Source organism: Doryrhamphus excisus, chromosome 10 (assembly GCF_030265055.1).
Source record: "Doryrhamphus excisus isolate RoL2022-K1 chromosome 10, RoL_Dexc_1.0, whole genome shotgun sequence".
Lineage (NCBI taxonomy): Eukaryota > Metazoa > Chordata > Actinopteri > Syngnathiformes > Syngnathidae > Doryrhamphus > Doryrhamphus excisus.
This window is the reverse complement of record NC_080475.1, coordinates 11351172-11376636: the sequence shown is the minus strand read 5'-3', so window position 1 is coordinate 11376636 and position 25465 is coordinate 11351172. Positions and strand designations below refer to the sequence as shown.

At 43.3% G+C, this 25465-nt stretch overlaps 2 protein-coding genes across 2 annotated transcripts; one reads left to right on the top strand and one right to left on the bottom strand.

The window, feature by feature from the left end:
• On the bottom strand, positions 1 to 17076 carry vwa5b1 (von Willebrand factor A domain containing 5B1). The gene is made up of 22 exons (XM_058084392.1): positions 17004 to 17076; positions 12582 to 12774; positions 12351 to 12512; positions 12034 to 12253; positions 11800 to 11948; positions 11371 to 11502; positions 10609 to 10733; positions 10284 to 10460; positions 9357 to 9467; positions 9093 to 9295; positions 7038 to 7152; positions 6784 to 6969; positions 6514 to 6715; positions 6239 to 6429; positions 5982 to 6165; positions 5340 to 5627; positions 5115 to 5252; positions 2974 to 3102; positions 2688 to 2759; positions 1546 to 1615; positions 1350 to 1473; positions 1 to 1207 (listed from the first exon to the last, which is right to left on the bottom strand). The coding sequence occupies exons 2-22, from the start codon at positions 12718 to 12720 to the stop codon at positions 677 to 679; spliced, it is 3648 nt and encodes a 1215-aa protein (XP_057940375.1). The 5' UTR covers positions 12721 to 12774; positions 17004 to 17076; the 3' UTR covers positions 1 to 676.
• Positions 17077 to 19522: 2446 nt separating this feature from the next.
• On the top strand, positions 19523 to 24704 carry ddx19a (DEAD-box helicase 19a). Its single transcript, XM_058084262.1, has 11 exons — positions 19523 to 19736; positions 19851 to 19914; positions 19979 to 20168; positions 21120 to 21212; positions 21783 to 21885; positions 21949 to 22063; positions 22144 to 22321; positions 22578 to 22815; positions 23235 to 23397; positions 23623 to 23814; positions 23889 to 24704. Exons 1-11 carry the CDS (start codon positions 19674 to 19676, stop codon positions 23948 to 23950), a joined length of 1461 nt encoding a protein of 486 aa, XP_057940245.1. The 5' UTR covers positions 19523 to 19673; the 3' UTR covers positions 23951 to 24704.
• The last annotated feature ends 761 nt before the right edge of the window (positions 24705 to 25465 follow it).

Below are 25465 nucleotides of genomic sequence, written 5' to 3'. Positions count from 1 at the left end.
TACTCAGGACCAAAATTAGTTCCAATATGATACATATTTTTCATATCCTGACATTTTAGAATTCTTTAATCCCGACGGAGGACAGCTTTGTGAGGCGGCAGGCTGCAGCCTGGAGCTCGCCCAACTATTTGTCAGTCATTACAGATGTGGGAGCTGAAAGTTTCATCATTAATGTTAGCAGTGTAGCTCAAATGTAATGTTTAACTAATCCTGTTCCACTTCTTAATGTTACGTTGTTTTATGTACATGGCGTCTCTCACGTTGGACAGCTCATTAGCATTAACGGGGGATTACTAAAAGCACTTTTATATTGTCTAAATTCCACGGAAAACACATTAAAGTATTTTTGGACCTGTGACGCTTATTTAAAATTGATGAAAAATACTAGAATAACGGGCCTTCAACTTTCCAAAGTGACGTCGCCAACTGCATGCATTCCTACAGTATCATTTGACAATGTTGTTGCTTGTATGTGTTATTGCACCACAAGAGTGCATGGAACAAGTGGACAAAACATGCTAAATGTACAAAGCTACATATGTTGGGGTGGTTAGTGTGCAGTAAAAGGTAATAAGTACACTGAAAGAAAGTAAACAGAGCTTAATTAACGGTCTTAGTGGCCCTAAGCAGTGCATGTAAACGTTTCGTTAGCATAGTGCGCTATACACCGGCGTGGTCACACACTGCTGGGGTTGTAGCACAGCATGTTGAGCTGCAGGTTGTCGTCCCAGTGTCTGAGGATGATGAAGAGCTGGTTGGCGGCCGCCTTGACCGACGCCACGTCTCGACCTTCTGGAATGTCCTGGCTGCTAAGCCACATGCTAGCCTTAGCGGCCACTAGCTCCCACTCGATGAAGTAGCTGGCGGAGCTGTGCTCCAGCCAGGCCAGAGCCACCGCCGTCGCCCACACCAGGCTCTCCGTGTCAAGCATCCCCTTGTTGGGGGCCTCCGAAGCGCACGGGCTGCCGTCCACCTGGGACCTGGTGGAGGGTGGAGGGGTTCCTGCACATGTTTGTGGGTCACACGGATGCGGTAGGTTGTCTTCGGTGCTTTCAACACGGCGGCCGCCCAGGTGAGATGGGTGTCCCAGGCTATTTCGGTGGCTGCTGAAGGGGGACCGCCATTTGAGTTTATCCATGGGCACGTTGATGGCGTCGCACAGCGTGGTGTCCAGTGGGAAAGCGCCACACGCCAGCTGCAGCAACACCTGCGAATAAACAGACCACAAGAGGTCTTGGGTGAGGACCCCGACTACAAAAAACCAAAGCATAATATAGTTGGCAGTGCGCCCCCGGTCTGAACCAAAACCGGTGAAGAAAAAAATCCATGTTCATGGATCATCTACCCACTAGAGGAATGTAGTCCTTGTTCTCGTTGTCGCTCTCCCCCATGGAGTCGGCTGACTTGCTGTGGGATCGGCTCATGAATTCTTTGGCGGCCCTCGTCAGGAGGCGAGTCCTGCTGAACGCCAACCTGGACGATGACAAAGTACATGTCAGAGTACTTCAAAGCAACACACACTCTACCAACACAGCACACACACACCTGGCAGAAAAAAGGCTCTCCACCGATTTCTGAGACTGGTCTGACGTCACTGATGGACTCCTTTGGGCCACTGGGAGAAAAATCAAAATACATTTTTTGACATTTTTCATGCACATTGTCATGCCTTTGTACATATATTGTGAATAATAATATTGTATTGTAAATGGTAATAATCATTAGTGTTTAACTCATACAATACCAGCCTTTCGGTACTTGTTATTTTTTATGATTTGGACTTATTTATGAAGGCACACATAATATTGTGTTATATAGTATATACCAATAAAAGATCACAATCTCATCCTTCATCATAAAAAAATAATAATAAATTAATGAACAGAAAACCACAGCTTTTACTGAAGTTGCTAGGTTTCGTTTTTTAAAGGAAAAAAAATAATACTCGCTTTGGGTGCAAAAACCAAGCTGTTCAAAAAAAAAAAAAAAGACACATAAAGGCATGAAAACACGCATCTATATTTAATATTGTCAAAAAGTATGGAATAATTCACACTTTAGCTTAATATAGCAGTAAAGATCATTATAGGATTCATTCATGTTTCTGTTTATTAATTCAATAGCATTTCAACCAGATTATGTGCCCTATTCTACTATAGTTACCATCAAGTACTAATAAATAGACAGTATTATTAAAAAAAAAAAACAGCCGAAATCAAGGTAACACAATAAAGACTTAAGCCAATGACACTACTCGTCATTTTGTCACGTTATAATAAATTAACGAACAAGTAAATGAGAAAAGAAAATTTCTCCAATGGAGTTCCTGGTGCAAGTAACTTTTCCAGCCAACCTACACAAGATAGCGGCTTAAAATATGATAGGTGGCAATTGTGAAAAGGGGTGTGCGCAGTTTTTAATCCTCAGCCAGCGGTTGCTTTCATGCTGGGATTTCTATCTATTGTGATGCTATTGTGGTATGTTAGTGTTCGCGTTCCAACAGATACACGTCACAGCGTTTAGCCACAGTGTGTTTCCAAATCTCTTTCATTGTTAATGCAGAAATGTCTGAGCCTTGCATTGCACAAATAAAAATAATATTCATAGTGAATGTATAAGCCCCTCCACCCTCTCTGTAGCGTTCTGAAAATGTGAACCCCAAAAGAATCTAGTGATATTATGTGTACCTTCTGTGAAACGACATTTCTCCCAGCTGGACGAGGATGGAGTGCTGCAGGGAGAGACGCCATCGTCCACACCTGACACAAGAACATAAAAATAAATCTGTCGCATTAGCACACCGTCTTTGATTCTTTCCTCCTTGTTGCTAAGCCACCGCACACAGACAAACAATATTTTTCCAGAATAGAAATTGATATTAACATCCAGCTCATATCTCCTTGCACATGCTATTAGGTGTCATCTGTTGACATTCATTCATTATAATAATGAAAGATATCAAAAATAGCCTACTGTTGTGCGTCAGAGCGTCTTCCGCATCCTCCGACACGCCACCAGACTGAGAGCGGCCGAGTCCGACGGAGTAAGCTCGGTTTTTGCTGCTTCCCGAACTGGACCGTGAGCCTCTTTTAAAGCCGTGGTCTAAAAGTGAGAAAGACGTCATACACTTTAAAATGTATAACTTATTGTTTTTATTATGTTCCTACACACAAACAAAGTATTTTCAAATCATATAAATAATACGGATGTTGATCGATTAAAATATTTAATCGCATTTTGACCCTAGTTTCAGTATCTCATAATTAATTGCACTTAATCGTAGATAGAAATATGTTTTTATTAGGGCTGTCAATCGATTAAAATATTTAATCGCATTTTGTCCCTAGTTACAGTATTTCATAATTAATTGCACTAAATCGTAGATAGAAATATGTTTTTATTAGGGCTGCCAATCGATTAAAATATTTAATCGCATTTTGTCCTTAGAGTATCTCATAATTAATTGCACTTAATCATAGATAGAAATAAGTTTTTATTGGGGCTGTCAATCGATTAAAATATTTAATCGCATTTTGTCCTTAGAGTATATCATAATTAATTGCACTTAATCATAGATAGAAATAAGTTTTTATTGGGGCTGTCAATCGATTAAAATATTTAATCGCATTTTGTCCCTAGTTACAGTATCTCATAATTAATTGCACTAAATCGTAGATAGAAATACGTTTTTATTAGGGCTGCCAATCGATTAAAATATTAATCACATTTTTTCCTTAGTTAGAGTATCTCATAATTAATTGCACTTAATCATAGATAGAAATAAGTTTTTATTAGGACTGTCAATCAATTAAAATTTTTAAACGCATTTTGTCCCTAGTTACAGTATCTCATAATTAATTGCACTAAATCGTAGATAGAAGCACATTTTTATTAGGGCAGCCAATCGATTAAAATATTAATCGCATTTGGTCCCGAGTTAGAGTATCTCATAATTAATTGCAGTAAATCTTAGACAGAAGTACGTTTTTATTAGGGCTGTCAATCGATTAAAATATTTAATCGCATTTTGTCCCTAGTTACAGTATTTCATAATTAATTGCACTAAATCGTAGATAGAAATATGTTTTTATTAGGGCTGCCAATCGATTAAAATATTTAATCGCATTTTGTCCTTAGAGTATCTCATAATTAATTGCACTTAATCATAGATAGAAATAAGTTTTTATTGGGGCTGTCAATCGATTAAAATATTTAATCGCATTTTGTCCTTAGAGTATCTCATAATTAATTGCACTTAATCATAGATAGAAATAAGTTTTTATTGGGGCTGTCAATCGATTAAAATATTTAATCGCATTTTGTCCCTAGTTACAGTATCTCATAATTAATTGCACTAAATCGTAGATAGAAATACGTTTTTATTAGGGCTGCCAATCGATTAAAATATTAATCACATTTTTTCCTTAGTTAGAGTATCTCATAATTAATTGCACTTAATCATAGATAGAAATAAGTTTTTATTAGGACTGTCAATCAATTAAAATTTTTAAACGCATTTTGTCCCTAGTTACAGTATCTCATAATTAATTGCACTAAATCGTAGATAGAAGCACATTTTTATTAGGGCAGCCAATCGATTAAAATATTAATCGCATTTGGTCCCGAGTTAGAGTATCTCATAATTAATTGCAGTAAATCTTAGACAGAAGTACGTTTTTATTAGGGCTGTCAATCGATTAAAATATTTAATCGATATAAATCACATTGTTCTACAGCTAACTCAGAATTAATCTAATTTAATCACAGATAGAAATAAGTTATATATATATAATAAAGTAGTGGAAATCTTCTTCTGGTAAATGATTTAATATGCAACTACAACAATAATTACATCAAATTTTATGTAAAGGGATATCTATTTCAGAACTATGGGCCATTATTTAAAACAATATAGTCAGCAAGCATATTTTTGTATGACTATTTTTCTTTATTATTAGCATTATTAGCTCTTATACTCGCCCACAAAAGTTCAGCAAATACAAAATGTGAGCGAGTGAGACCTCTCACACTGACACAAACACAGGGCAATCGTCGCAACGCCGCCATGCCCAATCGTGACAAAAACAAGTCTACAAACAATCCATACTACTCACCAGGGTTGAAGTATTCAATGCAGGTGTGCAGATATTCATTTGTGTCCAGGTCAACGGGGATGAAGGCCGTGTATTTGCTCAGGATGTTGCAGGCTTTGCTCGTGTGGATGGCGTACATTTGGTACTTCCTGCCACAACCTGCAGCGATAACATCACATGGCAGAGAATATCGCTGGTGAACTGCGTTAAGCGTCGATGGTGGAATTGATCGGTTGTCGGGCTCACCGTGTTCAATGTCACTCTCCCTGTCGGCCATGTGCTCAAAGTCGTGAATGATGGAGCGGCTGGCCAGATGGTGGAAGGTCTCGTTCCACAGCTCCTCATGGACCTTCTCCTCGCGTTCCCGTCCCTTCAGGAAGGGCTCCACGTCAAAGAGCACCTCCCAACGGACGGCCTTCCCACTGAGGACGCCCGACACCACTGCCTTGCACTCGCCTCCCCGCCGGGCTACCGCATCGGCGCTGTGGATCTCTTGCGGTGTTTCAGCCTGACACATCTGGTGGCCATATCCTTCTGAAACACCACAGGACGGAGAAAAATTACTGAATACGTTTTCCTGGAACGTGGAATGATACAACTTCCTGTTGTATTCCACTTCATGGAATGTAACCTTCCAGAATCCCATATACAGCGGAACCACGGAGGAGTTGTTGTAGTGGATTTACTGTGCAATCCTCACAAGAGGCTTGCATACCTCCTCAAATGGGTGTGTGCACCACTGTGGAAGCCTGCATTTAGTAATAGTGCCACTCCCCCCTCCCTGTGAAATATGTAAACCAGGGATGTCCAAAGTATTTATTTTCTTATGGGCCTGTGAACTACACATGGACAAAGAGCTACTTAACTGATTGGGCTCACAGTTCTGACCTGTATCGCCCACGCTACCGATAGACGGACTGTCTGTGGAAGATCTGGACCCGTCTTCTCCTGTCGTGTTGCGGGCCGGGGTATGTTTTGGGCTTTCTGGAGCATCCAAACCAGTCTCCACCAGAGGAGGCTGCAGGACTTGACGTTCTCCGGATGATGCGGCACACAGACTGGCCAGTTGAGGCTGAAAATAAGACAAATTGACATTTTGTTCGAGCATCCACACTGACATTTGACGAATGTTGACTTTTCCACACCTGGTAGTCTCTCCTCCAGTGGGACTCGTGTTCCGGACTCACATGGCTGAGTAGCTCCTGGACTTTGGCTCTCCTCAGAGGATTCTTAGGCATGACAGAGCTGGGATCACTGGAGGTGTACTTCTTAGCTGGGAGGTTGTCGGCTATCTGGTTGGCGCTGTAAGCTCGCCTTCTCACTTGAGCCTCCAGGCCTGACAGTGCAGCAGAACCACCAAAAGATAAAGTGTGAAGGCAATGATGGGGAAAACCAGAAGGGAGCTCGGCTACGTTCTCACCATCATCGTGGTCCGTAGTGACAAAGCTGGCGTCCATTATGGCGTCCTGATTGGAGTTGAGGTGAGCGCTTTGTGGTGTTTCTTTGAAGGCTACCTGAGCAGAGTCAGCAGGGGTCCTGAGCAGGTCTTCGTCTTGGGAATGATAAAAGACGGAGCTCCCTGAGCCCACGGAGTGCATCATGCTGTATCGGCGTCTTTTGTCCTGTTAATGATTGACAAAGCGAGTTGATATTGTGAAAATGTTGTGACATGTGTCATCATCACACTTACGGATTTGGGGTTGGCGTGATAGCGCGTGGCGTCGCATACCACGGCGTACCCGATCAGACTGTCGCCTGGGTACAGGAAGGTGTTGCCCACCGGGGAGAGCAAGACTTCCTTAGTCTCGGGAAAGAGCCACTCAATGGAGATGTCACTGAGGACCGGGCACATGGTCTTCTTCAGGGACTTTATCATCTGCAAAGACAAAATGTCCTCAGTTTGGAAAGTGGTACGGTCCTCTGAGTGAGAGTCATTGCACGTACTCTCGGTTGGAGCCTCTCGCCTTGGGCCAGGAACTCGGCTGTTCCTTTGGACACGGTGGCCAGTTGCTGCACCATCCTCCTGCAAGTGCTCTGCCCAATGCCGAATGTGAAGCATCTGCGTAAACCAACACAAAAATATAACATATCAATCAACGTATTAGGCATTAAATGGGTTGGAACATTCCTATTTGGGTTAACTATGCTTCGTCCAGAAACCTATGCTCACAACATGGCGGTGTTTTGACAATCCTAAGAGCCAGAAAGACATGTGGGCTCGAGAGCCTTTTCTATTTGGGATCCAGCACTGAGGAATGCCATACTTCCTGATATTAGAGTTGCACGGTGGACGAGTGATTAGCGCGCAGGCCTCACAGCTAGGAAACCCAAGTTCAATTCCACCCTCGGGCATCTCTGTGTGAAGTTTGCATGTTCTCCCCGTGCATGCGTGGGTTTTCTTCCGGTTTCCTCCCACATTCCAAAAATATGCTAGGTTAATTAGCGACTCCAAATTGTCCATAGGTATAAATGTGAGTGTGAATGGTTGTTTGTCTATATGTGCCCTGTGATTGGCTGGCCACCAGTCCAGAGTGTACCACATCTCTTGCCCAAAGACAGCTGGGATAGGCTCCAGCAAACCCCGCGACCCTCGTGAGGATAAGCGGTAGAAAATGAATGAATGAATTAACTTGACGATCATCCCAAGACTCGTATCACAAGATGTGTATCGCGTACGTCACATCCTAGATTAAAAAAAAATTAATTCACATTAGAAGCGTCATGTACCGTCGTGTACCCCCCAACTCTAATCGCTCCTTTGCTCATGTTTGGAATACAGCTATATTTTATTCTATTGTCTTCGACAACAATACAAGATTGACGTAGCATTGGGTACTTGTGCAAAATACAGTAGTACAAAATAAATACATAATAAAACCCCCAAAAAGAAATAAATAATACAATGTGGTACTAAAAATGCTTGTCATTTTTATGCATTTACATACTAAAAACAATGAATAATAAAAGGACATGATAGATAATGTAATTATACACAACATAATAACATCTTGTACCAGCAGAGGTTTATCTGGTGGATGGCAAGAAGATGAGCTAAAAGTGATATATTTTGTGTAATGAATACAATCAATACAAAATAGAAGAAGAGATTGATTTGTGTGTGAAGTGGTGAGCTCTTTGCCGTGCTTCAATAAGACTGGAAGGACAAAAGGCAATTATTTCCACAGGACTTAGAGACCCGGAGGAGAGTGGGAAGCGTTGAGATGATTTCCCACAGCAACAGGAGCTGCTTTGTCGCCGACACGTCACTAACTCGCATCTTATTTTGATGCGTGTTTTCTTGTGCAGGGATTCAAAGAAAACTGCACGTTTTTTTTAATTTTGTTATGTATAATCCGTATGTGAAACATCGTCATATATTTTTCTCTTTCCTGTGCATTCTAATGAAAGAAAATGAGTTAATATCAGCTAGCTAACAATGCACGTCATTGGGAGGTACATATTTAGACTACAAAAAAAGCTATATAATTTTATATACATGCTATGATCATGCATTAACAACATTGGTGATGTAATATTTACCATAGCTTGCCGTATTTTGATGATTTAAAACATTACCAAAATTTCTTTCCCAGTTGCATTGATTTAGCCCAGGAGCTTATGCTAGTTCCGTCAACAACAACAGCATAGAAACAGCTACAACACTTACAATGTCCGCTCTTATTGGGATGGCTGTGTCTTCCAGCACAAGATGTGTGCTCCAAAAAAAATTGCTAATGGCAAACAAGCATCTTGTTGAGTCTTCGAGAATCGGAATCCACTGACTAGCATCTAGCTAAGCGTCGTGTTACCAGATAAATATAGTTATTTGTGTTCGCTGCTACAATAACAATATCGATGTAGCTTAGTTAGTTAGATATGTAAATGGAACACAGATATTTAGCATCAAAATAGGTACCTTCCATGATGTCCATTGTTAGCTAGCTCATTTTCTCTAAGTAAAACGCACAGAAAAGGGAAAGAAACCCGTGCTTGACTGACCTGATGTAGCGTGCGTGGCTGCGCACCAACTCGATCACCTTGCCCGTGTCGCTCACCGCCCCGTCCGTCAACAGGAAGAGCAGACGGGGGTGTCCGCTGAACATGGGCTGCCTCAGAATCCATTTTAACGGCGCCAGGATGTTTGTACCCCCCATGTCGGCTCGGATTTTATGAATGTACTCGCAAGCCAATGCCAGGGCCTCCTAGATGAGGAGTGAAGATGAACAGCTTTATTTCACCCACTTCTGTAATCCCATTTATTACCTCCTCGTAGTTCTGGCTGACTGAGAAAAGCGATTTGAAGGTGGAGCCGAAGCTGACGATGTTGAACAGGCAGCCTGGTACGAGACTCTTGAGGATCACCACCATGGCATCCTGGGAAAAAAAACAGAATGGTCATCATTATGATTCATAGTTATTTCATACAGATTTAGTGTGCAAGTAGCAGAAGGATTTGTTAGCAAGCACCAAACATCTACAGCCATTCATTCATTCATTTTCTACCGCTTTTCCTCACAAGGGTCGCGGGGGTGCTGGAGCCTATCCCAGCTGTCTTCGGCACCCTGGACTGGTGGCCAGTCAATCACAGGGCACATATAGACAAACAACCATTCACACTCACATTCATACCTATGGACAATTTGGAGTTGCCAATTAACCTAGCATGTTTTTGGAATGTGGGAGGAAACCGGAGTACCCGGAGAAAACCCACGCATGCACGGGGAGAACATGCAAACTCCACACAGAGATGGCCGAGGGTGGAATTGAACCCTGGTCTCCTAGCTGTGATGTGTGCACACTAACCACTCGACCGCCGTGCAGCCCATCTAGAGCCACACTTGACCAAATTCTGTTTTGTATTGAATTGTGGATTCCTATAGAGCCCTTACACACAATAACTCGCACAGGAAGCTGTCAAGATCTTCCAGAATCTGTATTTCCTTGCATTTTCAAAATGGTCTGTTTTAATTTATTCACACCCATGGCCCGCTTCCGGGCACGCCGCTCCACTGTGATTATTAACACTACCATGAGTTCCTGAGGACTTCCAAACTACTGCCGAAACCCATTTTCTAATTTAGTTGATATAGAAGTTGATGATAAATGAATAAACACTTTGGAGAGCTACTTGAAAAGTGGATGGAGCTACTGGTAGCTGGTGAGCTACTGGTTGGAGAGTGCCGTGTTTACCTTGACATGGTCGATGTTGACACCGCTCATGCTGCCGCTGCGGTCAATAAGAAAAATGAACTCGCCGTGCACCTTCCTCAGGTCGGAGCTGACGGGTTTGAGGTTGGGACACAAGTTGAGCATTACCACAGGGTTGTGGAGGAGGTCCTTGTGCAGCCGCCTGTGGATGACCTCCACCTGTGTACACACATACACCCGGCTCGTATGATCAGCTTGATGGACCTGATGGTGGGCTCAACGCCGTGCTGGCGGTAAATTGTATATTTACTAAATTTACTAATGAACCAATGACAATGTAAACTATAGATGTCCGCAATGGTCCGACCTTCCTCTCGTCGCTGAAGTCTTTCCTGGTGGCCTTGATGAAGTCACTTCGGCCGCGGAGGAACTCATCATACTCATCCGTCGTCATGTCTCCGCTCTCCATGAGCACATGAGGCACGTGAGGTTCTACAGAAGCCCAGAAAGACCAGATCACAGTTTGACTTCATCAGAGAGCAAGGGAATCGAACCTAGGTCTATTGACTTTGTGGCGTACATGCTAACCACTCTTCTAACAGGTTACTCAATCGAATATGAACAATAATTATATTATGAGACGCTCATTCACTTCACAAGTGAATTGCTAGTCTGTAATTTTAAAGCTTTTTTTCACCACAGTGCCCTCTGCTGGGTCAAGCGGGTCACTGCCTGACGTTAGCAATATGTTTCTTTGTTATGAAGAAGTGTATTTCTCATGGACTTCAATAAGTTATCTGTTTGTTTTTGCTCCAGGTGAAAAATATTGGCATGGAGACTGTCGCACCTAAACTAGCCACGACTGGTCGTGGGCTTCTTTGCCCAACAAAGCCTTCAAAAGACGACGGTGGCTCGGCAGAGATATCTATGCCCTGCGGGAAACGAGCGGCCCACACATACTCCAGAACAAGACGACACTCGAGGAGAGACGAGAACAACAAAAAAAAAAAAAGACCCAAAGCCGTTCGCCCCCACATGGCGGCATCTTCATTGATATCAGGGCTGCACGCCATTGGAGGCCTGGAGGCGGCTGAGGAGCATACGGTACAGTGTGACCTTGCCGACGTACCGCTAGGGTAGATGAGAATCTTCACTGGACAGTCATAAGTGTACTTGTCTGCTAGTGTGATGACCACACAAGTGGCCGAGCGGGCAAGGGGGTCGGCGTCGGCTCGGATGGCGTGAGACGGGCTCTCCACACCTACGTAAAAAAAGCACATCAGTTGAGATACTGTAATTTTGGACTTTATTAATTCATGCTTTTAAACTTATTAAGCTTTGCCTGAACAGATAAAGGTTTTATAATGACCACAGTTTGACCCTGGAACAGATAATTAGTATTTACATGCTTTCCAATCGTCAACATGTTTATGGCTTTGAAACATAACAATTAGCTCCAAAGAATATTAGCTTGGAATTGTTACAAGGACAACGCTGGTAGGACGCCATCAAACAACAAATCCAGTCCACACTGAAGCAACTGGAGTCGGATGCTGACCTGCAAGAAGATAGGGGGCTCGTATCTCCAGCTGGAAGTTAAACTGGTAATCCATGGAGTTGATGGCCTCCTCCTCCAGCAGAGCAGCCAAACAAAAGTGATCAGAACCGGCAGCTGGATCCTGTGGGCTGGGTGGATGTCTTTCCCGCCTAAAAGTGCAGGCATCGTCTTCATCAACACAGACGACGGCCCCCCCCAAAAAATACGTCCACCACCAATATGAGTAGAACTTACAGTCTGGAGAAGTTTGGGGACAATCCTTGCTCCTCGTTGATGCTCCTCTGTACGCGGGGTGTGCACACTGGCGGCGTGGACACGGTGATGCCTCCGCTGGGCAGAGTAAATAGCTCACAGGAGGTACTGACCAGAATGTGGACCGTCTCCAAGGGAGGTATGATGCCCAGGTTGACTACAAGAACTGTCCTCTCCAAATCCTCATCCAGGACTATGTGGCCTGGAAGACCACATTGGAAGGTAAATAAACGTTTTTTTCATGAAAAATCAGCATTTTATTCCAAAAAGTGTATCACTTTAAAGTCTGTTAATCTCACCAACACCGCCAGGGGGCGCTCCATTTGGCACACTGCACGGGTTGTTGTAACAGTCGTCAATCTTGGCCTTGTCCTTGATTTGCAGCGTGATGATCTGGCTGGAAATCATCGCCTCAAAGCCCACGACGATGGCTTTTTCCTCCAGCGGATAGATGAAAATCCCTGAGAGAGAGCGAAAAAACAATAATATGACATCAAGTAATTGTTGCTGTCGCATCGTAACAAACGCACCTTCGATGGCGTGATCCTCGATGTTTTCATACGCCATGGAAGCTGTCATGGCCTGAGTGTAACCTCTGACACAGGAAGTGATATCAGAGGCGCTGAGGGGTAGAGGGCGGCGGTTCTCCTTGTTGATGAGTCCCGGCATGGCGCTGATGTTGGGAGACTTGACATCACAGGAAGAAGAACATTTCTCTGAAGACTAGAAAAATCAAACAGATTGAATAGATTGAATTCATCTGTTCCAGGGTCAAACTGTGGCCATCACAGAACCTAAATGAAGTGCACAGGCCCTATTTTAAGTCATATTTTGACATTCTCCACTATTTGATACATGCGTGGGTTTTCTCCGGGTACTCCGGTTTCTTCCCACATTCCAAAAACATGCTAGGTTAATTAGCGACTCCAAATTGTCCATAGGTATGAATGTGAGTGGGAATGGTTGTTTGTCTATATGTGCCCTGTGATTGGCTGGCCACCAGTCCAGGGTGTACCCCGCCTCTCGCCTGAAGACAGCTGGGATAGGCTCCAGCATGGCCATGACCCTCGCAAACCAAACAAAAATATGTTTTTTCTGATTACTCAATTAGGCTGCACGGCGGACGAGTGGCTAGCACGCAGGCCTCACATCTAGGAGACTGGAGTTCAATTCCACCCTCGGCCATCTCTGTGTGGAATTTGCGGCGTGGTGGCAGGGCGATTTTCAACTAAATTAGAAAATGGGTTTCGGCAGTAGTTTGGAAGTCCTCAGGAACTCATGGTAGTGTTAATAATCACAGTGGAGTGGCGTGCCATGGGTGGAATAAATTAAAACAGACTGTTTTTAAAATGCAAGGAAATACAGATACTGGAAGATCTTGACAGCTTCCTGTGCGAGTTATTGTGTGTAAGGGCTCTATAGGAATCAATATAGGAAACAATACAAAGAGCTGAAAAAACAGTCATTTTGTTTTTTGACCCAGAATTTGGTCAAGTGTGGCTCTAGATGGGCTGCACGGCGGTCGAGTGGTTAGTGTGCAGACCTCACAGCTAGGAGACCAGGGTTCAATTCCACCCTCTGCCATCTCTGTGTGGAGTTTGCATGTTCTCCCTGTGCATACGTGGGTTTTCTCCGGGTACTCCGGTTTCCTCCCACATTCCAAAAACATGCTAGGTTAATTGGCGACTCCAAATTGTCCATAGGTATGAATGTGAGTGTGAATGGTTGTTTGTCTATATGTGCACTGTGATTGGCTGGCCACCAGTCCAGGGTGTACCCCGCCTCTCGCCTGAAGACAGCTGGGATAGGCTCCAGCACCCTCGCAACCCTCGTGAGAATAAGCAATAGAAAATGAATGAATTAAATACAGTAAACCTCGGATATATCGGATTCAATTGTTCCCACTGGTTTTGTCCGATATAAGCGAAATCCGTTATATGCGTATACCTGAAAATGTCCGTTTTACGCATATATCGGATTTATATCCGGTATATGCGTAAATCGGATTTTATCCGTTTTAAAAAGGCACTTCCTTGACTATGTTTCCAATGTACCTGGACGCGCAGGCAACGCTGCAAACGCTGCAAATGACGTCGTGTAGCGGCCTGTCACGATTCGGCAAATCGGAGCGCCACGATGCGGCCATCCGATATATGCGAGGGAAATTTAATGGAAATGCATTGGAACGGGACTGGAGATTTTGTCCGAAATAGGCGAAATCCGTTATGAAAAATCCGATATATGCAATGAATTTTTATTGGAAATGCATTACAGAAAATCGGTTCTTTTTTATCTGTCCGTTGTGAGCGAATTTCCGATATATCCGAGTCCGATATATCCGAGGTTTACTGTACTAATAATCATTTGTCAACTAGGCTGTTCTGTTGAATTAGAAAATGTAAACAATCAAAATGGCCCCCGATGTGTCCTTTGATTTGTGAGCAAGATATGTGGACATTTCACATGATGTCATGCAAGAAAGGAAGTTCGAACATGGAAGTTTTTGCACCACTTTAGGAACCTATTTTTCCAACTGTACGACTTCAGGGCTTCCAAAGTAATTGTCCTTGCATCAGGATTTATTGGCAGTCTGATCTCATTAACTGGAGGATGCAGGTAACTAAAGGTCAAAGCAATACCAGCGGTAAAAAGCGGCTTTTTTCCACAGCAACACAAGACAAAGCAATCATTTCATCCGAGGGAGAGACAAAACGTTCAGCATTCCCAATTATGTAGATGAATCCATAAAATCCCACGTTGGTGTCTTGAGCGAGAGCCGCCTCATTGCTCATATTGCGTCGACGGGGCGTGCGCAACCGCACCGTTCCATCACCACGGCAGATGGGAATTTATGACGAAAGCCATTTCCATAGAGACGGATCGGATCATTCGGAAGGCTGACCTAAAGTGAGGCTGTAGCCTCTGTGTCTTTCAGACCGCAGCGGCAGAGACAAGGAAACCTTCACACGCGCATCGGCTGAATTTGGATTTATACTGCATAGTTCAAATTAGAACAAAGTTGTATCAAAAATACTTTTGATTGACATTTTTATCAACTTCTAAAATATTCCATAGCTGCAGCCCTAAAGACACTAATGGTTGGGGTAATAGTAACCATAAAGAAATGATTTCATTATACTTACTGGATTGTTGTATCTGCTGGTATGTCTCACCCTTCCTTCTCTCTCCAACTGGGCCCCCCCCCCCACCCAGTGCATACTTATCCAATAATTATTTACTCAACTGCAGAGAGTATAGGATGCCATTTATTTGGGAGGAGGCTTTATGTGTGCAAATACATTTTTAGAACAGTAGAAAATAAACTCATTCATTCATTTTTCATAAGCCTATCCCAGCTGTCTTCAAGCAAGAGGCGGGGTAAACCCTGGACTGGTGGCCAGCCAATCACAGGGTACATATAGACAAACAACCATTCACACTCACATTCATGCTTATGGACAATTTGAAGTCGCAAATTAACCTAGCATGTTTTTGGAATGTGGGAGGAAACCGGAGTACCCGGAGAAAACCCACGCTTGCACGGGGAGAACATGCAAACTCCACACAGAGATAGCCCAGGGTGGAATTGAACTCAGGTCTCCTAGCTGTGAGGCCAGCGTGCTAACCACTTGTCCGCCGTGCCGCACTTCTCTTAATTATTCATTCATCCATTTTCTACCGCTTTTTCCTCACGAGGGTCGCGGGGGTGCTGGAGCCTATCCCAGCTGTCCTCGGGCGTGAGGCGGGGTACACCCTGGACTGGTGGCCAGCCAATCACAGGGCACATATAGACAAACAACCATTCACACTCACATTCATACCTATGGACAATTTGAAGTCGCTAATTAACCTAGCATGTTTTTGGAATGTGGGAGGAAAAGAAAACCCACGCATGCACAGGGAGAACATGCAAACTCCACACAGAGATAGCCCAAGGTGGAATTGAACTCGGGTCTCCTAGCTGTGAGGTCTGCATGCTAACCACTCGACCGCCGTGCCGCGCTTCTCTTAATTATACATTTTTAAATTTATTCATTATGAGTTCTATTGGGGCTGCACGATGAACGCGCAGACCTCACAGCTAGTAGACCCGAGTTCGATTCCACCCTCTGTGAGGAGTGGAATCGAGTGGAATGTTCTCCCCTGTGCATGCGTGGGTTTTCTCCGGGTACTCCGGTTTCCTCCCACACACAGAGATGGCCCAGGGTGGAATTGAACTCGTGTCTCCTAGCTGTGAGGCCTGCGTGCTAACCACTCGACCACTGTGCAGCCTAGAAAACAAAGTAATGTAATATTATGACTATTAATATGCAATGATTATTGTTCTGGACACATGTCTGCTTTGCAAGTGGTAAAAACATCTTACCTGGTGGTATTAGTATTTTTTAATTAAAAAAAAGAAACAGCATTTATTTGAGGTGAGGAGTTTTTTCAAGTTGACGATGCACCTGGTAATTAATTAGGGACATGAGCGGACAATATTTGAGGAGATGAAATGATGTTTGTTTTTCGGTATGATGCATTCCAGTGCTACACGCACAATAACAAACATATGGAATTCCTCTCAAAGTGAACATTGTCAAAGGCTGTAGCCTTTAGGTTCCTTTAGATGAGGTGTACCTAATGTTGTGTCCATATGAGTTGAAGGCAGTGATATCCATGCATCACAAAAGAAGCGCAGATTTTTGTGTATTCGCGTATAGCACTTTGACTTTACATGCATGTTGTTGTTGGTGTCAAGTCTACCCTATCCTCCCCCCAGGGACCTCCAAAGCGTCCACTCTGTGTTTTCTATCAGCTGCGGTCACGGCGCTGTGCACTCATTAGTGCTCCTGCCGCTGCTGTGGTAACCACCTGTTGAAAGGCGGCGTCTGCGGCATCGAGACGCACGACGGCTCTCAGCATCTTCTTCTACGCATACGCCACACATCGTTCACAGACCATCCTCTTACCTTTCATCTGCGGCCGTTTTGGTAGCTGTATGACTCACAAAGTCCACTTAGGATGAACGATATCTCCTCCTCGTCTCCCCCCCCACCACCACCACCTCTCTCTCTCTATTCTCTCTCACTGCTGCTATCAGGAGCGCAAGTGAGGCAGCTTTGGCGGGAGAAAAAAAAAAGGCTGCTGCAGCACTTTAAATGAACCACAGCAACATGTGGTTAAAAAATCCTCCTCCTCCTCCTCCTCCTCCTCCTCACAGTGATGCTGAGAAAAAGGAGGAGGGGGAACCGGGGACCAGTCCTTCTGAGGAGTATCCCCCTCATCGCCTCATCATCTCCCCCATGCATGCACAAAATCACTGAGCCATCCCTAATATTGATAACATAACATAATATGCTTGATTAATTCTTGTGATTATTAATCTGTGCTGGTGGGTGGGGTGAATCATGTTTTTTTTAACTTGGGGATGGATGGATGGAATGGGATTTTAGCCAGAAAAGCTTTGTCAACTTTTGTACTTTTCGTCCAATCAATCACCTTTTAACAAAGGAGTATAGAAGGTCACATTTAATAATTTTGTGTGGGTAAGCGGTTGTCTGTGTAGCATTATAGAGTGTGCAACCAGTTAGCATCTTACCGGTATGCATGCATATTGCAAGCTCACCAATGTCTGGAGTTGCTAACGGCCTTTTCTACCATAATTGGTAGATCTTTGTTAAACACAGGTAGTCCCGTAAAAATATTGTTTGTACTCAATAATAATAATAATACGTTACCACTCATACACGGAAAAGTCAGGAGTCCCTAGCTAGTACCTCATGAGCTACCGCTAGCTTCTAACCACTTTTCAAGTAGCTCTCCAAAGTGTTTGTTCATTTATTATTAACTCATAAATGAAATAGACAGTGGGATTCGGCAGTAGTCCGGAAGTCCTCAGGAGCGCTTGGACGTGTGACTAATCAGAATGGAGTGAGCGTGCCTGGAGGCGGGTTGTGGGTGGATTAAATTAAAACCAAGCCAAAGATATACAGCTGGACTATCTATATGGGCACATTCTGGAAGATCTAGAAAGCTTTCTGTGTGGGTTTTTGTGTGTAGCTGCTCTATAGGAGTCCACAACTCAATACAAAGGGACAGAAAATAGCATAATAGCTCCCTTTTAACTTTGTTAAGTATAATTTAAGGAGAAAAAAGTGTAGTGTACAGTTGGATTGCTGTAAGAAAAAAATATGTATAAATAAAAATAATGTAATTTTCCAACTAAAAGAGTGAAAGAAACCCATCATATTACAGTAATATAGTCAGGAGGGGAAAATGGTGTAATATTTCATGAAAAAAAGACACTCTGAATACAGGATATAGGATAAATGGGTGAAGGATTGCGTTCTGTCACCTTTAAGGCGTTCTTTCCTGCTCCGTGAAGCAGGTTTGGAAAGCCTGACTTGTTCAAATCCAGCGTAGGCGTTTGGCCGCCACTGTGTTTTGTTATCACCTCATTTGATCCATCTGTTTTCTTGCAAGGCTACCATGGCAATAAGAGCGTCTTTATACGCTCACTTGCTGCGTGTGCGCATCTCACCCAAACAGAATTAACCTGCAGCCAATAAGAATCACTTAACCCGCCCCGCTCCCCTTTCCTCACATCCACACACATTCAATGAATAAAACACACACACACTTTCATGCAAAAAAAAATCAGGTTAAGCCTCTAGAACAAGCTGCTAATGAGCTACCTAATTTGAATTTTTTTTGGCTCATGACAATTAAGAATGCTAAACAAATAAGCTGCGAGAACCCTGCATGTTATTGTTTTTCACCTTTTAGTATTAACTGTGCTTGACTTCTTTTTACACTACAAAATCAAGACCACACGCAAAGTGCATCTGTGGTGGGACTTTTATGATTGTTAAGAGTTGAGTATTTTTTTTTTACATTTTTTTATGTTGATTGTGGTTAACGTCATTGTACACTGAGTGTGAAGATGTGAAATCACAGTATTTTCCATGGGCGAGATTGTTTTTGAATACAAATAACCATTTATTAATATAATAAAATAATAGAATTGCATTAAAAAATTAAGTGATATGACACAGTATGTAATATACTGTATATATATCTTTTGTTTCTTTTTTTTTCCTTTTAATTGTGGTAATTGTTTTAATTCTGTAAAGCACTTTGTGTTGCATGTCTTTGCAGGAAAAGTGCTATACAAATAAAGTTGATTTGATTTGATATATTATTTTCATCTTACCCCATGTGTAGTAATATTAACATAATATGTTGTGTTTAGCGACATACAGTATAATTGAGACGTGTAATACTCATTAGTGATGGGTGTGCTGTGTGATGCATTCACTAACCAACACACTAGCAAGTGATTTGCTTATTCCATCCGAAATAAAAGTCGCGTTCTCCCTATGATCCGGAGAAAATGAACGTACTAGAGGTAAGGAGGTAAAGGTAGAATTAAATTCGCGTTGATGTACTTTGCAGGATATTTTATGGCGGTCAGGGCCTAAAATCCCATCCATCCCTGACATCAGTGAAGGCATCACCAGCACAACGGTCAAAGCAAGCTGTCACTAATTTGTCGCCTCGCTGTCGCTGACTTTGGGACACAGTTTTGCTGGGATAAGTCTAGCTTCTGTCAACAACAAAGTTAACAGCCAACATTCTAAATGTTCGAACAATCGTGGGCGTTTGAGGCTGACATGCAAGATGCGAGCACGGCGCCGCTGCAGGTGTTTTAATATGAGGATGCTAACTAACCTGTTGGAGAGGGGGTGCTAGCTAAAAGTTTGACTAGCACTTTCGACACGCGTTAAAACAAAAAATGTCGACTTTTACTCACCCAGGTTGAGTCAGCAAAGAAAATGGATCGAGTGCGTCGTCCACGAAGCTTCAGCAGAGATATCAACGGTAAGCGAATTTGTCACTTTACACCGTCCGGTGGTTAATAAGTTTGGTGATGGTGGCTGCGTAGGGAACGTTCAGCTGGCCATGGGCAAACGAGGTGAAACGTGTGAAGAGGACAACATAGACCCGGCTGAAGTGTCCCTGCTCAACAAAATGATCCGCCGAAGTCTAGTGAGGAACCGGAACGAAGTGGAGGTCCTGCAGAGGGACCCTACCTCCCCGCTGTTCTCAGTCAAGACCTTCGAGGAGCTTCGCCTGTGAGTCCTAGGTTAACTTCATATATATACACAACACATACCGTATACAATGTGTGTGTCCTTGACTAAAAATACTGCTCTCTGGTATTATCTAACTTACTGTGTGGAGATATAAAAACAATCATCACTTGTTAAATGTAGTTTTTATATCTAAAAATACAGACTGTATGTTCATGTCTCGTAAGAATTGATGAAATGTGCAATTTTCCTTTAATTGTATGACGTCACAGCTCAATGGGTTCCATAGAATGGGTGTGTCTTTAAGGTTTATTTTGAAAATTAATCTACTTACATCTATCAAATTTATTTATTTTATTAAAAAATGTGTTTAATTTTCCCAATATCCGTGCTTAAGAATTTTGTAAGAAACAGCAGCACTCATGCACACTGCTAACCTGCCACCGTGTTTAACTCTAAGTAAGTTTAACTGCAAGTCCAACGATCAGCGTAGTAGTACCAGGACTGACCTGTGAGGGGCAGCAATGAGCCACAGTGCTCAGACTCGCTCTGGCACTCGCTATTAATCACACTCACTCAGACTGCTGGAATCTTCTGTGATGATTTTTGTTGTTGCTTGTAGGACACATTGTTTATGTTGCTTTTTCAGTCACCTGACGTCTGATTGGCTGTTGTTTGTCAAAGTCGGAGGCTTGTCTGCGTTATACATTAGTATTCTTGGCTTGGATATTGAAAATATCTACAATTGTTGGCCTTGACTCGTCAGATTAAAATAAAAACACTCTTAGCACACACCACTCCACTGCATAATCTGTGAGTATAACCTATAACAGCCACCTGATTCATATTGCTTCGCTAGCGTTGTTTGAAGGGAGGGAATCGGGCTCAAAATCGGCCTGACATCAACATCATTATTTATTCAGCATTCATGCTCCACCGCAGAGATTGGCAATTTCTGGTTTCTAATTATTTCCCCACCCCTCATATGAATAGGAAACCGGAGCTGTTGAGAGGGGTCTACGACATGGGCTTCAACAGGCCTTCCAGGATCCAGGAGAAGGCTCTGCCTATGATGCTGGCACAGCCGTATGTCCATTTTTTACTCCTTTTGAAGCCAGTCATTTGGTAACTGAGTGATAATTGCTATTTATTACCAATCAAATGTCCAAATTATGCTTTTTCCACTTTTCTGACCTCTAAATTGTAGTCAGAATGTAGTATTCTTGTGTTAAACGATGCCAAAGTGCCAGATAATTAGGTTTGGAAGTGAGTCCTGTAAGAAGTTTGTGATGGCTTAAAACGCTCAGTTTCAAAAGGCGTGGTAAAGATGCCCCTTTGTGATGTCACAGAGGGGCGGACTTCCTTATATATAAACCCTCGCCCTCCCTGTGCAGGCAAGCAGGAGTGGAACACCGCCTCTGTGGGTCTGACAGCTGCATAAACCCCTCCGCAATGCAACCAAGACCCTCAGCAGTTTTGCTTTAAAATAATGTACATGTAAATTGTTTTTTTTATTATAAATATTCAAGGTCAGCTTGACAGCCCTGGTGTAAATAGACAAATACAAGTCATAGTACAAAATCAGTGTGCTGGAATTGTTTATTAATGCTGGCATCGCTATTGAAGCCGCAAAATTGTATCTTTCTTTGTTTTCAGACCTCAGAATCTCATTGCCCAGTCCCAGTCTGGCACAGGAAAAACTGCTGCTTTTTCCCTGGCTATGCTCAGCCATGTCAACCCCGACCACAATTGGACCCAGGTAGGCCATGTGACCTGCTGTCATATTCACTTGTTGACTGTGCTTGCCCTTTTTGGCCTCAAGGCTCTTTGCATCGCACCGACATATGAGCTGGCCCTGCAGATCGGTCAGGTGATGGAGCAGATGGGCAAACACTACCCCAGTGTTAAGCTGGCGTACGCCATCAAAGGCAACCGCCGTAAGAGCCTCCCAGCATCTTCACTCACTCTGCTGCGTCGCCAGCTAATTAAAGGCTCATTTGGCTGCATTTCCACGCAGTGGAGCGAGGCACTAAGTTGCAGGAGCAGATCGTCGTGGGAACGCCGGGCACCATCCAGGACTGGTGCACCAAGCTGAAGTTCATAGAGCCCAAAAAGATCACCATGTTTGTGCTGGACGAGGCCGATGTCATGATTGCCACTCAGGGTCATCGTGACCAGAGCATCCGCATCCACAGGTACTACATGTATAACAAATGTCTATCAATACCAAAATGTCAACATGGCTACCTCAAACTAAGTCGGCGATCAAACTTTGAAACTCTTACTTGTCACCAAACATCAGTGTGAGCTTATTAAACTTATTATTGAGCATGCACGGCTGTGTATGTGCACGACTCGGGCTGTATGAGATGCATTTTAGGATGCCTGCTGACTTTGTTATACGTGTGAAGCTAACCGATGTTCCACTGTGCTCGCTTGCCAACTCGCCAGGCAACTAACAAAGGACTGCCAGATGCTCCTCTTCTCGGCCACCTTCGAGGAGGAGGTGTGGAGGTTTGCGGAGATGATCGTTCCAGAGGCCAACATCATCCGTCTGCGGCGTGAGGAGGAGACGCTGGACACCATCAAACAGTTTTATGTGCTCTGCAGGAGCAAGGAGGACAAGTTCACCACTCTGTGTGAGCTCTACGGGAGTATGACCGTGGCTCAAGCCATGATCTTCTGTCATGTAAGTCCTGCAACTTAAATCATGCACGGTGTCGTTTTAGTCAGCTTTATCTGGTCAGAAGGTCCAATTCATACTGTAATAACTGATATTTGCTCATTTTGACCTCCTTATAAAAAAAAATCATTAAGATCATTGCCACACATCTGAGCCACTAGATTGTACTCAAGTGGAGTGTCATCATGGGCGACACCAGATCACACCATTCCAAGTTGTGGTGCAATAGGTGGATAAAACAGATGAGACACTACCAACGTATAATGCAGAATAATAACCCACTACTACTGTATGTGAGCTCTAACCATGTGCTTTACAGCCATTCATAAAAAAACACCACAACACTGTGCATCACCGCTACTTGTGCATTACAAGCTGAATGCGCTCTGGTCTGTTTTCCATATATAATTTTTCTCCCTGTGCAGACTCGAAATATGGCGTCTTTACTGTCGACTCACATGACCAACCAAGGCCACGTTGTGGCACTGCTGAGTGGCGAATTGACTGTCGAGCAGAGAGCGAGCATCATCGAACGCTTTAGGAACGGCAAGGAGAAGGTTCTTGTGACCACCAACGTTTGTTCTCGAGGTAGGACACAAACGTCTAGTGCTAAACATCGTTTTTTGGTGGGGCTTAGCTAGGTTTTGAACTTTGGTACACTTGAACTTCTCAGGCTGAAAATAATTTATTTGCAAATTTCCAATTTGTTAATATTGCACAACACGAGCCTGAAGCCAAAGAAAAAGCCAAAAACACGGGCATGTGCATTTTATCCTTTTTGAACTGAATACAACTGATGTGTTTGTTCCTCAGGTATCGACGTGGAGCAGGTGTCCCTTGTGGTCAACTTTGACCTCCCCGTGGACAGGGATGGGAACGCCGACAATGAAACGTACCTCCACCGGATTGGCCGCACGGGACGCTTCGGCCGGCGAGGCTTTGCCATCAACATGGTGGACAACCAGCACGGCATGGAGGTCATCAGACAAATCGAGATTCATTTTGGTACGTTCCTCCTTTCTTCTCCGACAAAACCTGCGAATGCCATTATTAGCTTTGTGTCCTTATTCATCCCACAGACAGGAAAATCCCCAAACTTGAAACCGGGAATGTTGAAGAAATGGAAAAACAGCTCAACTGAACACTCTGACTTCCATCTCCAGTGGCTCTTCCACAGGTTTATTGTTTACATGTTGACTATGCAGACTTCTGCAGGTTTGTTTGACGCACTTTTGATTTATTGTTGACTCGAAGCTCAGCGCAAAGCTAGCTGTTGTGTACTTTTACTTTGCAGTGGTTTTGCAGTGATTTCTGTTGTTTTACTTGGAATGAATGCATGAATGTTAGCTATTGTCTATTCTTGTGTGCTTTAAAACATTGTGTGTGTTTCAGACTGCAGTGACCCTGGTTACTACGTTCTTTTGTCTTCGTTTCAATTTGCTGCTGTGAGCTTCATGGTCGTTCATAAAGGACAAAAAAAAAAATAACAAATGGAAAAAAATGATATATGAAACATACTGTTGCCTTTATACCTTGTTTTGGTGCTTTCTCTCCAAACTGGCACAATTCTATTAAAAGGCATAAGGAGAAGTGGCGTGAGCTTATTGAAATATTAACAAAAAATACATATATTAATAATAAAAAAACATTTGAAACTACAAATGAATAAATAATACCCAAGAGAATCTACAGGACGGCATTTCTGGACAGGTCCAAGATCTTTACTCAGTCACTGAGTCAAGCCGCTGTCCTAGACTTCCTCACGCTTCCTGGTTGTGTCACGTTTTTCTCGTTTTTTAGGTTGCAGACCCTGGATTTAGACACAGCCGTGACAAAGAATGTTTGAATTACCCTGCTGTTGTGTTCGGGTCAGAATAAAAGAGCGTCAGACTTTGTGTGACTGTGTGGGGACATGCCAACCATCATAAGAGGTATAGCTAATTGACATGAGGCGCATGCGTTAATTACACTACAATGAAATTAGTTACTGCAGTTAACGTGTTATTTTTTACAACCCTAGTAAATGTCTTTTTTTTATTATAACATATGCAATTTTAAGGTTATTCCCTATTATAGAAATGTAGCCAGCAATACAACACTTGGATTTCAGGTTTTTATTAACATGTTCATTAAAACATGCTAATGCAACATGTGTCTCATGGCACAATAACGTTTAAACTGAATATCACAAGCGGCACGGTGGTCTAGTGGTTAGCGCAGACCTCACAGCTAGGAGGCCAGCGTTCAATTCCACCCTCGGCCATCTCTGCATGTTCTCCCCGTGCATGCGTGGGTTTTCTCCGGGTACTCCGGTTTCCTCCCACATTCCAAAAACATGCTAGGTTAATTGTTGACTCCAAATTGTCCATAGGTATGAATGTGAGTGTGAATGGTTGTTTGTCTATATGTGCCCTGTGATTGGCTGGCCACCAGTCCAGGGTGTACCCCGCCTCTCGCCTGAAGACAGCTGGGATAGGCTCCAGGATACATCCATGACCCTTGGACCCATGAGGATAAGCGGTAGAAAATGAATGAATGAATGAATGAATATCACAATAGCCATTTTCACACCCCGTGTTTTTAGTCTCACCACACAAGACAAAGGTTCCCCGTTTCAAATGAACATATCTTCATTCACTTAAAGAGATACACAGTA

Excerpts from the sequence above, each read along its gene's own strand:
- vwa5b1 (XM_058084392.1), bottom strand. The coding sequence starts at position 12,720 with ATGCCGGGACTCATCAACAAGGAGAACCGCCGCCCTCTACCCCTCAGC. Across the intron at positions 12,513-12,581 it reads CGAGGATCACGCCATCGAAG|GGATTTTCATCTATCCGCTG; the intron begins GTGCGTTTGTTA and ends GCTCTCTCTCAG. Across the intron at positions 12,254-12,350 it reads AGCGCCCCCTGGCGGTGTTG|GCCACATAGTCCTGGATGAG; the intron begins GTGAGATTAACA and ends GTGGTCTTCCAG.
- ddx19a (XM_058084262.1), top strand. The coding sequence starts at position 19,674 with ATGTTCGAACAATCGTGGGCGTTTGAGGCTGACATGCAAGATGCGAGC. Across the intron at positions 22,322-22,577 it reads CAGAGCATCCGCATCCACAG|GCAACTAACAAAGGACTGCC; the intron begins GTACTACATGTA and ends CCAACTCGCCAG. Across the intron at positions 23,398-23,622 it reads CACCAACGTTTGTTCTCGAG|GTATCGACGTGGAGCAGGTG; the intron begins GTAGGACACAAA and ends TTTGTTCCTCAG.